The 14,128-nt window shown below is 47.2% G+C and overlaps 1 protein-coding gene across 1 annotated transcript; it reads left to right on the forward strand.

Moving 5' to 3' along the window:
- Positions 1-746: 746 nt before the first annotated feature.
- On the forward strand, positions 747-12,726 carry LOC112566123 (G1/S-specific cyclin-D2-like). Its single transcript, XM_025242087.1, has 5 exons — positions 747-1,580; positions 2,757-2,972; positions 5,359-5,518; positions 8,080-8,213; positions 8,567-12,726. Exons 1-5 carry the CDS (start codon positions 1,383-1,385, stop codon positions 8,750-8,752), a joined length of 894 nt encoding a protein of 297 aa, XP_025097872.1. The 5' UTR covers positions 747-1,382; the 3' UTR covers positions 8,753-12,726.
- The last annotated feature ends 1,402 nt before the right edge of the window (positions 12,727-14,128 follow it).

The following is a 14,128-nucleotide window of genomic DNA, read 5'->3' on the forward strand; positions in this document are numbered from 1 at the left end:
ACGTACTCCATGTCAGGCGCGTGCTGTCAACAGCTGTCGTGTAAAAGGTCAGCACGCGACATCGCCGGGTACTGAAGCGGGTGGACGAGGACCTAGGACACAGACTACAGCCGCTGTAACCGCTATTGTGGATGTTCACTCCACCGCAAACCGACTCCATCAGCGGCGACGCCAACAGCGATGTTTGCTGACTCGGCAGCTTACGCAGCGCCTGTAGCTGACGCCCCGCCTGGCCTGACGCACCATCAGCTGCGCTAGCGGCGCCTCAACCAATCAACGACGCCCGCAGGTAGCGATAGGCTCCGCCCAGCCTCAAGCTTGTCGCCACGCGGCGTGCAGGGGGGCGGAGCCAAGCTGTGATGGGCAGCGCAGAAAGGACTTCATTCATACACGACGCTGGAGTGTACTCCACTACCCTAGCCTCATTTCATTGACTGAGCTTCAAACGTTAGACCTTTTCTGATTGGCTCAAACTTTAAGGAGCCCGGAAGACCCTAAAAATAGTCTATAGCCTGGGCAACTCCGCCGGTCAAACGCAAAAAAATCAGCAAAAATCAGTTTTTAACGCTATAAATGCATCCCTAACGATAGCACTAATATCAAGCAGTACTGGAACCACATAACGATGTTTTCCACGTGAAATTCCATGCACTCCATGCAAATAAAACATCCTACACATCTAGGTCACTTTGCAGCCTGCACCGGTAAAAGACAACGAAGAAAGTCAAATTAGCAGAAGACCAGTGGACTTTTCACCACCGACACCCACTAAGATGAACACGACATGTCATCAGAACCTGTTCGTATCGTGGATGCACTAGTTTGATATCAGGCGAGAGTGGAAAAGCACTTCATTCGCACTGTGTCGACAGCCTGCTCGCTAGCCGCACCAGCCTTTGTTTCATTCACTGCCTAATGAATAATAAATCAGACAGGCCGGGCGGGGAAGAAAACGATCAAACGCCCAATGCTGACAGAAACTGTCCACTTTTTGCACGTCTATGGAAAAAACTAAAGTTGAGACATCGATAAACATGGCCACAAGCTGTTTTGAAGGCTGATTTTGTCATAATTCAGCGGATAGTCTGCGCTGCGAGTCGCTGTCCCTGCAGTGCGCATGCGCGAGCCGTCAGCAGGTCAGAGGACTAAAAGCACGAGGGCGCAGTCCTATGCTTCAGTGGTGGAAGCCGTTGGGCCAGAGAAGGTGGATCGTCACCTCCCGAGCGTCAACCTGCTTTTATCTACCTCATACTTCACCTCGGCCTGTCCACTTGTGCTGCAGTTGCTGTGTTGGTGTTGGTGTGGTGTGTGTGGTGCTAACACCAGGGTGAGTGTGGTGCTTGTCAGCAGGCGGAGGCACGAAAGCCAGTGGAGACTTCGCTATGGAGCGCCTCCTGTGTCTCGAGTCGGGGGTTGTGAACCGAGCATACGAAGATCCCGTATTGCTCAAAGACAACCGTGTTCTACAGAACTTGCTGTCCACGGAGGATAGATATGTGCCGACGACATGCTACTTCAAGTGTGTGCAGAAGGACATTCGTCCCTACATGCGCAAGATGGTCTCAGACTGGATGGCAGAGGTAAGCCATCTTCACTTTGTGCACGTCACCTTACTAATCACTTATTTTTGCATTAAAAAGCAAAAATCCAATGAACCAAACTGCTCGAAATCGATTCTGAAGAGGCTTACGTTTCGATTTTTATATAAAACACATTTTGAAAACTTCATGTACAGATTTTTTTCGAATTTTTTTGGAGCAAATGTCGGGCCGCATTCCTTCAGTTTCAACATGGCGGGAAATAAGTGGGCATGTACATTATTGGCAAGTGCATATTTCATACAGTCAATTTTCAAGTGTGCATTTTTCCAGTTTGGCAGAAAGTGCATTAATTATACTTTGTTAAGTTGCATTTTGCATAGTGATATGAATATTATTCTAATAGTTATGCTACTCCCACGGACGGTCAATTCTCTGGGCATTTTGCCAACATTACCCAGTGGCGCTGTCGGAAAGAGACAGAAAAAGAATTCCCTGTGGAATGCTGGTGACTTATAAATATTGACTTTAATTTATTATTGTAAAAGACAAGAAGCAAAGTGCGCTTTTCTATATCTGAGCATAATTATACACGTTTTCACCAGTTTTCCATGCTTTCTGCGGTAGTTTTTAAAGTGTGTCGGAGATTTTGTTGTATATCTCTTAGGTGCATAAATTAGAAACTCTGAGATGAGTGTATAGAGGGCGAAAAACTGTGAAGACGGATTTCAGCTAGTTAACTTTTTCGTGTCTTCCATTGAGATTTTCTCTTGACACCCGACTGTCGGGTACATTGTGCTTTGTTCAAATATTTCAGTTTGTAGTTTAATAATATTTTGGATAACTTAAAAAAGTTTTATTTGTTCTTTTTTTTCTCTCCACGTTTTCGTCACATTCGGTTGACCTCTGACTGACGTGCTCGTGCTAAGCTTACGCCCTTTGTAGCAGACGACTTCTTTATTTCTGAGTTGTTCTGATGCGAGGCGGCGGGGGTGGGGTTGGGAGGTCAGTGGGGCTGGACGACATATGGGAACTGTGCGATCTCGGACTTGAAGTGGCAAGTGCGGGTTGCTTGTGGGGCTGATGGGTTCATTAACTGGGTGCCGCAAAGACTAGTTTCAGTTATTTAACGCCCGTAGCTTAGTCACCCACTCGCATTTTTTTTATATATACATTTGTACTGGGTGATAGGTGTAGCTTCTCGTGTCTCATCTACAGGTCTGCGCCGAGCAGAACATGGAGGAGGAGGTGTTTCCACTGGCTATGAACTATCTGGACAGATTTTTGTGTGTGCAAAGTATTGACCGCAATCGTCTTCAGTGCCTGGGGGCGGCCTGCATGTTCCTTGCCTCCAAACTGAAGGAAACCTACCCGATCATGGCAGAGCAACTGGTGATGTACACTGACAACTCCATCACCCAGTCGGACTTGAGGGTACTTTTTTTTCTTCATTAGTTATCAGTAATAATAATTGTACAATCAATAGTGGCTGGCTCTAGGGATGTGGGTCACATTATATAATTAGAGCTGGGACTGGGACAAGTAGCTCAGTAAGCTGTGAGAGTGTGGAGAGAGAGAGATGCCTGCAGACCTCCGACTTACTTAAGGCGGGTGGCCAACATAAGACAGTTGACAAAGCTTATCATGTGTGCGGCAATCATTAGTCAACAAAAGAACTCATCTCTCCCTGTACTTCCCACCTGTTCTGATGTCATAAGCACCCCGACTCGGATTGTCGGTTTCGCTGACGTAACAGAAAAACACTTTGGCTGGTGTCGGGTGCGGCGGAGTCGGGGGTGGGCGGGTGGATGGGTGTCGGACTAGTCAACACAGTGGAGTGCGACAGGCGTTACACGGCGAGATAGGTATGCTGTGCACCATGGGTAGTGAAAGTATGTGAATCAGCCAAGAGGGGGAAAACCCCCACAGGGCGGGTGGTGGTGGTGGTGGCGATGCAAGAGCGCAGGTCGATACGGTGTCTGTGAAGTACAGTGGCTAGCATATGTTAGCCTTGGTAAGCTTATAACATGAATTCTTACCTTAGTGGCATCACCAAGGTGTTAGAGCGTTACACGGGGTGCGGGCGGTGCAAGGGAGGGAACAAGTGTTTCAAGTCTCAGCCAGGTGACGATCAGTGTGTTGTTGTGGGAAGAGAATTGTGACAAAGGAGATGTTTGTGGCGTGGGCGATAGTGTGGGCAGTGGAAATTCTCTGATCGGTTTGCCGGTAATGCCCAGTAGGCACAGAGCCGACCTCTCCTCGGGTGCACACGCAGGTTGTGAACCTCCATCACTGACGAGTACACAGCTGGGCGTGGGAGGTGCTTCTGACAGCTGTGGATGATGGAGGTGGTGTGTCCAGTGCCAAATGCCAGCACTGGCCAGTGTAGTCCGCTGTGGCTGTGATGCCCAGAACCCTCGTGTCCAGTCCGTCATGTGTGAACAATGGCGAGGCTGGGATGGTCGGTGTGAGCGCACTTTGTTTACTTTGTTCACTTTGTCGATTTCGGGCAGCGGGGCTCGCAGGTGGTTAGAACTCCAGCCATCAAGATGAAAACAGTGCTTGGCGACTGTCCTGTAGTGTTGACAGCTTGATAAGATAGGGACGGTGCTTTCGTAGCTTTAAAAAGTAAATAAAAAGCTACATACATACTATGGGACTGTGTGTGTGTTTTAATTGCTGCCCAATTATCGGTGGTGTTAGTGCAGTTACCTCGTGTGTGTGCATAGAACATTGTGAACATTTCATATCATGTCGCCGAACTTCACACACAGCTCGCCGCCCTCTACTTGCACTTCATTAAACCGCTGTACAGTGTTAACTTTATGTAGGCTCTCTTCCTGCAGCTTTGTTTTTGTTTATTTATTTTTATTTTTTGCCGCGTTCTAGCCAAAAATCTGAAATCAGATCACAGTCTGGCAGCTTGTGCCAGCCTCACCCCCACTTTCCCCATGTCCGGTGCATCCGACAACTTGTGTGAGGTGGATGCTGTTGTAGGCGCAATCTTTGCAAAGCTTGCACATGAAGCTTATTTTGTGTGAAACAGTCTTATCATTGTTGAGGTTTCTCGACTCCTTCCATCGTGGCGCCGCTATCAGAATGCGAGGTCAGGCCAGTCTGCACACATCTGGACGCGGCGGCGCTGCGCCTGACACGTGCGCATGTGCGCTTGACGAGCTGTCTCTTGACAGGCGAGCCATCGCGGCTCTCCGCTGTAACCCGAGGGCGAGTGAGTGAGCAGCTCGCCCTGCACTTTCTGCACGCGCGGCTCTCAACACCAACACTGCATTCTGTGATGAGGGATGACGTCAGCATCTTAAAAAGCTGTTATGTAACATGGCGGAGAACGTCTCTGTAACATAAAGTGCTGTTAACCGTGTCGGTCATGTCTCGGTCGCTCACTTATCTCTTGTAACTGGCTTCGTTACACCCGCCTTAACAAAGATGTCTATATATACATATGTGTGTGGGAGGGACAGACTTCATCACTGAATGAAAGCAAAACAAACGATTCGTAATTTCTTCGCCGGTGGTGATATACCCCGGGGCTCTGTTAACTGCCATTCACACGGTCCGTCGTCTGGCAAATAAACATCCGACATCGTCGGCCTCGGCCCTCGTCGGTGATCGCAGGTTGAGTTTTTAGCTTCGTCGTGTTTAAGAGAAGATAGCAATACCCCGAGAGTAGTAGGAATGAGAGGAAGTCCATTGATGTTTTACGATTAAAGGCGGGTAGCAGTGGGCCTTGACTGAGACATTTCGCCGAGTGTAGTCTTGTAGGACGTCACGTGATGTGGTTGTTGTTGTTGTGACTGTGCAGGACATGGAGTCACAGATCCTACACGTGCTGAGGTGGGACCTGTCGGCCGTCACGCCCCATGACTTTCTCGTGCAGATCACCAGTCGCCTGCCGCTGGACCGGGCGCACGTGCACACTGTCAAAAAGCACGCGCAGACTTTCATGGCCCTCTGTGCTACAGGTAAGCACAACTCTCAGTATTTGTGTAAATATATGTTTGTGTCGTTTGACTTTGCGTCTTTTTTCGTGTTATTACATTTAGTGTTGGAAAAAAAAATGTAGATGGACTAGCTAGAAAATGATGTTTGTGGTCCCTTAAATAAAAATAAAAAGGAAAGCTGGAAATATTGCGACACGTGACAGCTGATCAGTAAGTGCGAGCTGCTTGCTGATGGATGATATCTCTAGTGATGTACTTGCCAGTGTCAGGTGACGACGACCCGCCTACTTAGTTTCTGAGAACACAGAGCCAAGGCTCACATCTACTCACGCCACGCACGCCATGATCACAAGTTCCGACCTATGAGGTGGAATGTATAATTAACCTTGATATCACACGTGGCTTTACCGATGGTTTGACAGTTAAAAAAGACTGATGAAAGAGAGAAATACAGACAACAGGCATTTCCAGATTGTTGGCTTTGAAGCTGTAAACTCGATGGCAGAAACAGTTATGGATAACAGAAGCGACGAGAGGAGAGAGAAGGCTTGACGTCCCAGTAGATGCCGAGTGTGTCCGAGATGTCAGGTGGCGATGACGAGAACAGCGAGGGGATGGAGGCAGGGGGCGCAGGGCGGCAGGGGATGGATGTTCCTTTTGCGACATCCCGGCGTGGTGCGGCGCGGCGGTCGGCCGGCTTGGTGTTCCGGGGTCGGAGCCATACTTGACTTCAACACTGAATAATTTCTCCCACTCACTCGCAAGCTCTTGTCGCGGTGGCAAATGTTTCTACACAATCGCCAAACTGTTTGATTCTTGCAAAAGAGGTGGTTTGTCAATCCCGCTTTTGTCGGTAATCTGAAATCGGAAACGATGTTATGGATGCCAGTGTTGTCCATGGTTACTTGTGAAAGCCTCGTGCCTAGAAATGTTTTAGTCATGGGGAACTGATGGAACTGTCGTTAACGTGTGACCGAGGGTGGACAGTTTTTCTGGCCACCCGATGCCCGCCACTGCCAGTTACCCAGATGCAAACACAAACAGGACAGTGACAACCAAGCATTGTTGCTAGCATCGGTTCATAAGCAAGTCTTGAAATAAAAGTTTTCTCGCGTTCTTTAGTCTTTGTTTAAAAATCAAATTGCACTTTCAGCAGTTTCAGCGATGACTAACCATTAGACACCCCCTTGCAAGGGTGGGAGTAGCGAACGTTCATTCACAATTCAGAGATGAGTAAGGCTTTAATGTGTTTTGTCTCCGCCGTGTCGCCGTGTGATTAACCTGGTCAGACACGTTGACCCCACCTCACCCTCACCCTCACACACCCCAGGTATTTCCTCTGACGTCTTGCTGTTACCGTCTTCTCGTCTACGTGCACGCGCTGGCGGACACATCAGCACGCAGGTACAGACATGAGTAAACACATGGCACACCTGAAATACACACTGACGTCACGATATGGAGAGACAGGCCGGCACAGCACGAGCGGCATACACGTCGCCTACACATGCATAGCGACCTTGAGTTCACGCCCTGACCCCTGACCCCAGACGTTGGGCTCTCCACCGCATACTTGTCTGCCTGTCGGCGGCCTAGTTACCCACAACATTCCGCGCGGTGCAGCGGCAACCACGACGAATGCAAGCATCCAGTCGCATTCTCCACTGACTGCCAGCTGGACAGGCCGCCAGCTGTGTCGTGTGTCGTGCAGCCAGGCACAGCTGTGTCGTGTGTCGTGCAGCCATACAGCTGTGTCCTGTGTCAAGCAGCCAGGCACAGCTGTGTCAGTGGCCAGGACGGATGTCAATCGTAAAGGACTGAAGAGGATGTCGCAGGATTCAGGCGGAGGTGATGTGGAGGTGTTGCAAGTTTCCACTGCCACGTCACGACAGATCCGCAGGCCGTGGGATGTGATATATGTGTGTGTGTTGACATCCACACTGCGGTGCTGCACTGGCAGGTGCCGTGGGTGAAGCAAACATGGCGACGGTGATATTGCGCACTTCAGCGCGACGGGAGGATCCGTGATGGTGGCGACCCTCGGGTAAATTCCTGTCGCCGCAACTGTTGCAACTGGAGGTCTGCAGTCACAGTGTGTGTGCCTGATGCAGCAGGAAACGTGTGAACTTTTGGTTACATGCATTCTGGTGGTTGCTACAGTCACTGCTGGTGTAGGAGGTAAAGATGGCACGTGACCTACAGCATCTCCACCAGCGCCCACCGCTCGCCCTCCCTGGAAGCTGAGGACGCCAAGAGTTGTCTCCCTTACATAGCCTGCGAGCTCCGCATGATGCATGGCCACAGATATTTTCCTGCAAAAACTCCCATCTGGCTATTGTGACTGCTAGGAATTTGGATTTTATTCACCTGCTTCCTAGATTATCGACATGGGGAGAGGGGTGTACTTGGATTATATTTATAAATAATTTAATAATCAGACTAGTTTAAGTTTCGGTGAGTGTGACAGTGTTTGTGCAGCAGGCTGTTTATTTTGTGCTTTTGTTTGTGTATCGCAGAGTACAGGTTTATGTGAATAGCTTTCTTTTGTTATGTTTACAGTTTATTGTGTATTTATTTTACAGACTGCAAGTTTATGCTGTTCCCCCCATCAATGATTGCTGCTGGCTGCATAGGGGCTGCAATCCGAGGCTTGCTGGGCTCTTCCTATGATGGGTCGCTGACAGAACGTCTGCACAAGATCACAGGGATAGAAATAGTAAGTTGCATGAGTGATATGTAGCAGATATATGGCAAACTTGTTACAGATGTTTTCTCTCCCCCTCACACAACCCAGTGCCACCAGTTTACACAGCAATAGTTGAGATGTGCAGTAATCTTCAAGGTTGTTTTTTTTTTAAGCTGATGATAGAAAATAAGAGTGGTTCAACAGATTGGCCACAACAGCATTTATGAAGTTATTGTTCGTCCATGCAAACCTTGCTTTTTATTTTAAGGTTGGGGTTGGAGTAGGCAACTGTAAGGGGAAGGTAATGTAGAAGAGACAATGCTTGCTGTGCTGGATGTCCACTTTCAAAACTGTCTGACATTCTGATTTCCTGCTTTTTCCAGGACTGCCTGCGGGGTTGCCAGGAACTCATAGAACAGTTGGTGACAAGCAGTCTGTCCAGCCTGAATCAGAGCACATCCTTGGACTCCAAGTCGGACACAATGACAGAGCAGGCAACTACACCAACAGATGTGAGAGACATCAACCTTGCGGTGGTGGATGAAGAGAACAGTCATCTGCTTCTCTGAACCAGCCAGACGTGCAGCCACTCTCCTTACCAAAAGAGAGCCACACACTTGTGGCTGTTGGTGTATTTTTCCATTACATTAATTGCCTCTCAGTCTTTGGGAACTGATAAAGACTACTTTAGCCACATCACCCTGATGTGACAGGAAAATCAGACTGTCGCCTAATCAGAGGACAGTCCATTTCTGCCAAGAGGACAACAGTGGAAATCTACATTTGCAACACCCGTCAAAAGCTTAGGTGATACATAGTAATTACCAGCCATGAATTGAAATGAATTATAACAAAAGCTTTTGGTGAAATTGGACACTTCCTTTTTCTCAAGTGGTAGTTCTAAAAATAAATCAACACCCTTTGAGTAACTCGCCTACACTGAAAAAACTTTGAGGAGAGAACACTTGCTGGCCAAAAAAGTAATACAGGCCAAGAGATGGTGGTTTGTTAGTTACTAGTACCACACCATAGATCATCTGCCTTTTGTGTGTGTTCTCCAAGACAGAAGATGTTTGTAAGATGTGATGGATGAGGTCTGGCCATTGCCACAAATTTCAAACCAAATGATACGGAGCACAGAGGGAACTGAAGAAGATGCTGTTACTTGCAAGTGCTGATGTATAGGTCTACTCCCCACAGTGATCATAAAGTAGAACCAGATCCTAGTCTACTGTCCATAATCTCTTACAACCTTATTAAAAGAAAATCTGTTGAGAGGGTTAAAGGACTGGTCATGAGGCTATCACAAGATGGCTGTCGGTGTTGACTGCACGTATAGCTTGTGGTTGTTAATTATAGCTGAGAGTTAATGTGTGGAAGTTCGGCGAGTGACAGTATGGTCATATAGATGTGGAAATCAACTTTTAATGACTGAAACCTGTTTGACAGTAAACACATTGTCAAGGATGGATGCGAGATTGAAATTTAGTTCTTATTCCTCCACATTATTTTAAAACAAGTTTGTGCGTAAGGTTTGCACTACACTTTTTAAAAAAAAAACAAAAAAAAAAACTTACAGAATGTATTACTTGAGCATTGTCAATAACCTGATTGGTTCGATCACCAATTTTTGCAACCAGTAGCTAGACTTGAAAAGATGTTACGATGTTTTGGTGCCTGTATTTTTTTTTTCCTTGGTTTGGTGGTGGAGGAGGGAAATGGATGAGGGTTGGGATGTCTTTGTGGTGAACATTTTAAGCTCTTCATGTGTGGAAATCTTCAGGTATTGAAACAATGAAGGTGGCAGGAGACTAAGATAGACTCGACCAAAGCAGGTAAAAACTGCTGCAGATGAATTATCATGTGGCACAAACAAGAAAGGACAAAATGAACATTGTACTCTTAAAACTGTGTTGGATTGTGTGACAGAGGCTTGTATGTGAACGTGACACATCTTGTGTAATATCAATAAGAGTGTCATGGCTATTATAACTTTGTGATAAGGACAAAACAAGACTTCTGTGATGTGTGTCTCTTCTATTGAGGAGGCCATTTTTGGCCATTTTTCAAAAACAAAAAAATGTGTTCAATATGAAGCAAGTGACTATGTTGAAAGGGACTAGCTTTCTGTGTATATAGTATTTTCATTAATGTTCGAGGCCGAAATAACTATTGCTTACTTTCATTAAGGTGCAATGATATGAAGTAACGGTATCATTGCACATTCTGATTGTGTGCAAATTAATGAAAGTTTATACTTTGAGGTTCTGAGACGACGAAGTTTTCTTTTACACGTTTATGACATTTTAAAATGTCAGTTTATCAACATTGGAATACATGTGTAAAATATTTGATAACTGTGAGAGCACGCATTGCTGCCTTGTCCCACCGATTGCACTGTAGACTGGCCGCACCCATCCAGGCCACCTTCTCCAGTCACCTCCCAACTCTAGTTCGTGTAACCATGAAATCTTGTTCATCTATTTCGTCTTTGCATTTTTACTTCATTCTTCAGCATATCCGTTTCATTTTCTAACTTAGCCTGAGACCTTTGTTGGTACTCAACTTAGCACCAGCCTGTGTCATTGGGTTACAGTGCTAGAGTGGTGTGGAGGGGGTATTTTGCGGGTGGGGAGGGGGTAGGTGAGGTTGACCATGACCGGGCTGACCCTGCTTGTGACCTTGCAAAGCCTACAAGTGTTTATCACTGTTGTCCGATGCTACATACCACGCTTGCCCACTTGTACAAGGTTCACACCTGTCCGTGCGCTGTCCACTCTACCTCTGTATGCCCCACGTGCTTGCCCTCTGACTAGCCACGTGACTGAAGTAACCTTTTCTGAACTTGTTACACGCTTAGGCCAGGGATCGCCACAGTGAACGCATAACAACCGCTTGTAGTGTTGGCAGCAAGGATCAAGTGTAATGACTCAGTATTTTTTACCTGTAGTATCATAAATTATTCTGGTTGAAAGGAGAGTTGACACGACAGTTGTGTACTGTGTTAATGATGTATTTCAAGAACCACTTATGTATACATGTACCTTGCCGCTTGCTTGGAAGGGGCGGAGGGAATCAGAGGTATTTCTGTTTCCACGCCCCTCTGTCCAGTTGACTTTTTCTACATAGGGCGCCATATTTTCACGCCGACATTTTGTCATGTGTTCAGATAAATTTCTGTCGTGTCTTTTTTCACTGCAGTCCTTCTGTGTTTCCTAACAGTTCACTCTTGGATGACCTTGCGGAACACGTGCGTGCACTTTTGCAGATGGCATCAGCTGAGTCACATGTCTGACGCCCTGATCACGTGCCAGCTGTGTCAGTCGCGCTGACGCACCTTCTGGCTGGTCTGGCTGCACTTGTGTCTGCCGTCAGCAGCTGTAACGTGTGCAGCCTTCCATGGTGCAGCTGTTGTGAGAGTTTGTGTGTGTGTGATGATGAATCATGTGGACGTGCAGAAAAATGCAACGAGCTGTCGGTTTGTTGACGGCACTGGAATGTTCATTTTTAAAGCGACTAACTGCCGGCGAGCAGAATGCCAGATGAAGGTTTTAGGTGATAGACGACTGTGTGCCTGTGTTATAAGCCACAGCACGTGCCCCCCGCGACACAGATAATCTAAAATGTCATTTACCTCAGACCTCTACGTGTATAGTGCTAGCTAAGGACGTTCTGACACGTATGCCTTGTATATTTGTGTAGAGTGCCTCCAGATTTCTTTCCATTTTTGACAGAAAATCAAGTCGAAGTTTGTGGAAGACGTGTCTTTCAGGCAGGGTCAGAATGTTGTCTGTGATACAAAAGCCGGAGGAATAGACTAAACGGGTGCATCAGGCGGACAGACTGACGTTTCAATATCACGGAGCTTGCGGTGATTGCTGTTCAGCATCTATGTGTCTGTATTGGTGGTGTCACCTAGCAGCCTGATGAAGAGACTATATTGAGCTGGGAGTACTTTTTACGACCTTTATGTAACCAATATTTGATGGACGAAAGAAAGTGATGGAGCGGCGAACCCTCGTCAGTCGTTGTAGTCGAGTTCAGCGACCGTGACGACGGGAAGTCGTTTGTGTGAGATGTTTGGTGACTAGTGTTTGCTCGACATTAAAGAAAGATTTTGTTAATTGATGAAATGTTATTAACGCGTTTAAATGGTGTGGATCTCGAGATGCGAGGCTCGGACTTACCGACCAATGAAAAACGTCGATGCCTTTGTGGCGCGCTGTGACGTCACACTCGTCTGTCAGCAAGACGGGGAGTCCCGTGACACCAGATGCGCCGTTAGCCATGCATTTTGGAGATTTTTGATTTTGAAAGATAGCTGCTTGCTGTTGCTACTCTTGTTGCCCTTCTCGTAGCCTCTCGTGTCCAGTCGACGATGCACACAATGTGTTTACGACGACGACCGTTGCTGTGGGCTTTGTTGAGGAGCTGTTAAGTAACTAGCGGCTATCTTTCGGAAGCCAATATGGAATTATGTTTGTACAGTTTCATGTACATAATAAATTTAAAGTACGCAAATAAAATTTGAATGTTTACAGAATTTTACCAGCTTGGCTTTTTTTTGTGTGTGTGGTCGCGTGTCAACGTTTTTTATTTTCTATTTCTTGCAGCTGCAAAATACTGTGGAAACAGCTGCGGAAACTTCAGTAACTGGTCTCTGGCATCTATTTCTGGCCCTAATGTGAAATACTTACATTACCGCTGTCTTCCTATATTTATAACTACTATGTTTCTCTCATACTTTATACAGTATCTTACAAATTACCGAGAAAAAAACACCCTGCGTTCGCGCATCAACGATGTGATAGAGGATAGTGTAGATGACATCTCAGGCTAACCCACTTTCTTCATCTCTAACCTTTGGGTAAGTCTGTCTCAGCGCTGACTTCCCTGAGCCGGAGAGTTCGAAACCAGTGAACTGTAGGCAAAGCCACACACAATCCTCTTAGCGACTGGGTCACTGACCTGGCGTGTGGTGTTTGTGTGTCGCAGTCGCTGTACCACCGGGGCACAGCCACCACCACCACCACCACACACCACCAGCGGCATTGTTTCCCGGTGCCGGCCCTCACCTCGGGCAGTGATGTCACTGTCTATAAATAGACACATTACACACCTCAGGTGCTTCTGTGAGTTGTGGGGTGTACAAAGGCAGAGCTACAGCACCGCCTGCTTGATTGATAGTAGGAATCCGTCACTTGCCACCTGCCTTCTCTCTATCCTCACCTATGTTGTGTATGTGGCTCACCTGCCCGAGTCACACATGTGAACTAACCGATACCCGAGAGGCTACAATAGTTGTGTAAGGTAGCTTTGTCTGTCTGACTTCTATCTACAACCATGGCTGACCTTTACTAGAGCCTCGTGTGAGACTGTTCATCTCTGACCCGATGACCCTCGTGATGCAATAACATTGTCGCACACAACAACACAATGTAGTGCTCGGTAAATATTTACCTGGAATAGCTTTGTCCATGGCAGGTCGAGTGACTACTAGGGTAGAGGTACAAGAGGTTATGCCTCCCTTCTCATCAATTGTTCAGCTCTGGTTTTCACAGGTGTGTCTGTCTGTGTGTGTGTGTAAATTATAAAGTAGTTCCTCTGGCACCTATTTAAACTGTGTCAAGTGTACTGTTGACTAAATTCAGTGAGTGTGAAGTGTAGGAGTCTAGCAGCCACAAGCCCAATGTGAGGCAACAGCGGCTAAGTCACGAAGTACGAGGCTACCTCGGGGTTAGCTCAGGACCCACGCGCTGTGCCTCGTGCAAGCAGGCGCTGACAGAGGTCAGGTGCTAATTGACAGGTGAAGGTGTGAATACAGTCCACAGTCGGACTCCACACCTTGCTAGGGCTGTCAGTACTGGGCGCAGGTAAAGAAACCCCAGGGTAGGAGGAGGGGAGAGTGGAATGCTGATGTATCTTGTCTCCATGACTACAGGCGC

The sequence above is a fragment of the Pomacea canaliculata genome, linkage group LG6 (assembly GCF_003073045.1).
Source record: "Pomacea canaliculata isolate SZHN2017 linkage group LG6, ASM307304v1, whole genome shotgun sequence".
Taxonomy (NCBI): Eukaryota; Metazoa; Mollusca; class Gastropoda; order Architaenioglossa; family Ampullariidae; genus Pomacea; species Pomacea canaliculata.

Excerpts from the sequence above, each read along its gene's own strand:
- LOC112566123 (XM_025242087.1), top strand. The coding sequence starts at position 1,383 with ATGGAGCGCCTCCTGTGTCTCGAGTCGGGGGTTGTGAACCGAGCATAC. Across the intron at positions 2,973-5,358 it reads TCACCCAGTCGGACTTGAGG|GACATGGAGTCACAGATCCT; the intron begins GTACTTTTTTTT and ends GTGACTGTGCAG. Across the intron at positions 8,214-8,566 it reads AGATCACAGGGATAGAAATA|GACTGCCTGCGGGGTTGCCA; the intron begins GTAAGTTGCATG and ends TGCTTTTTCCAG.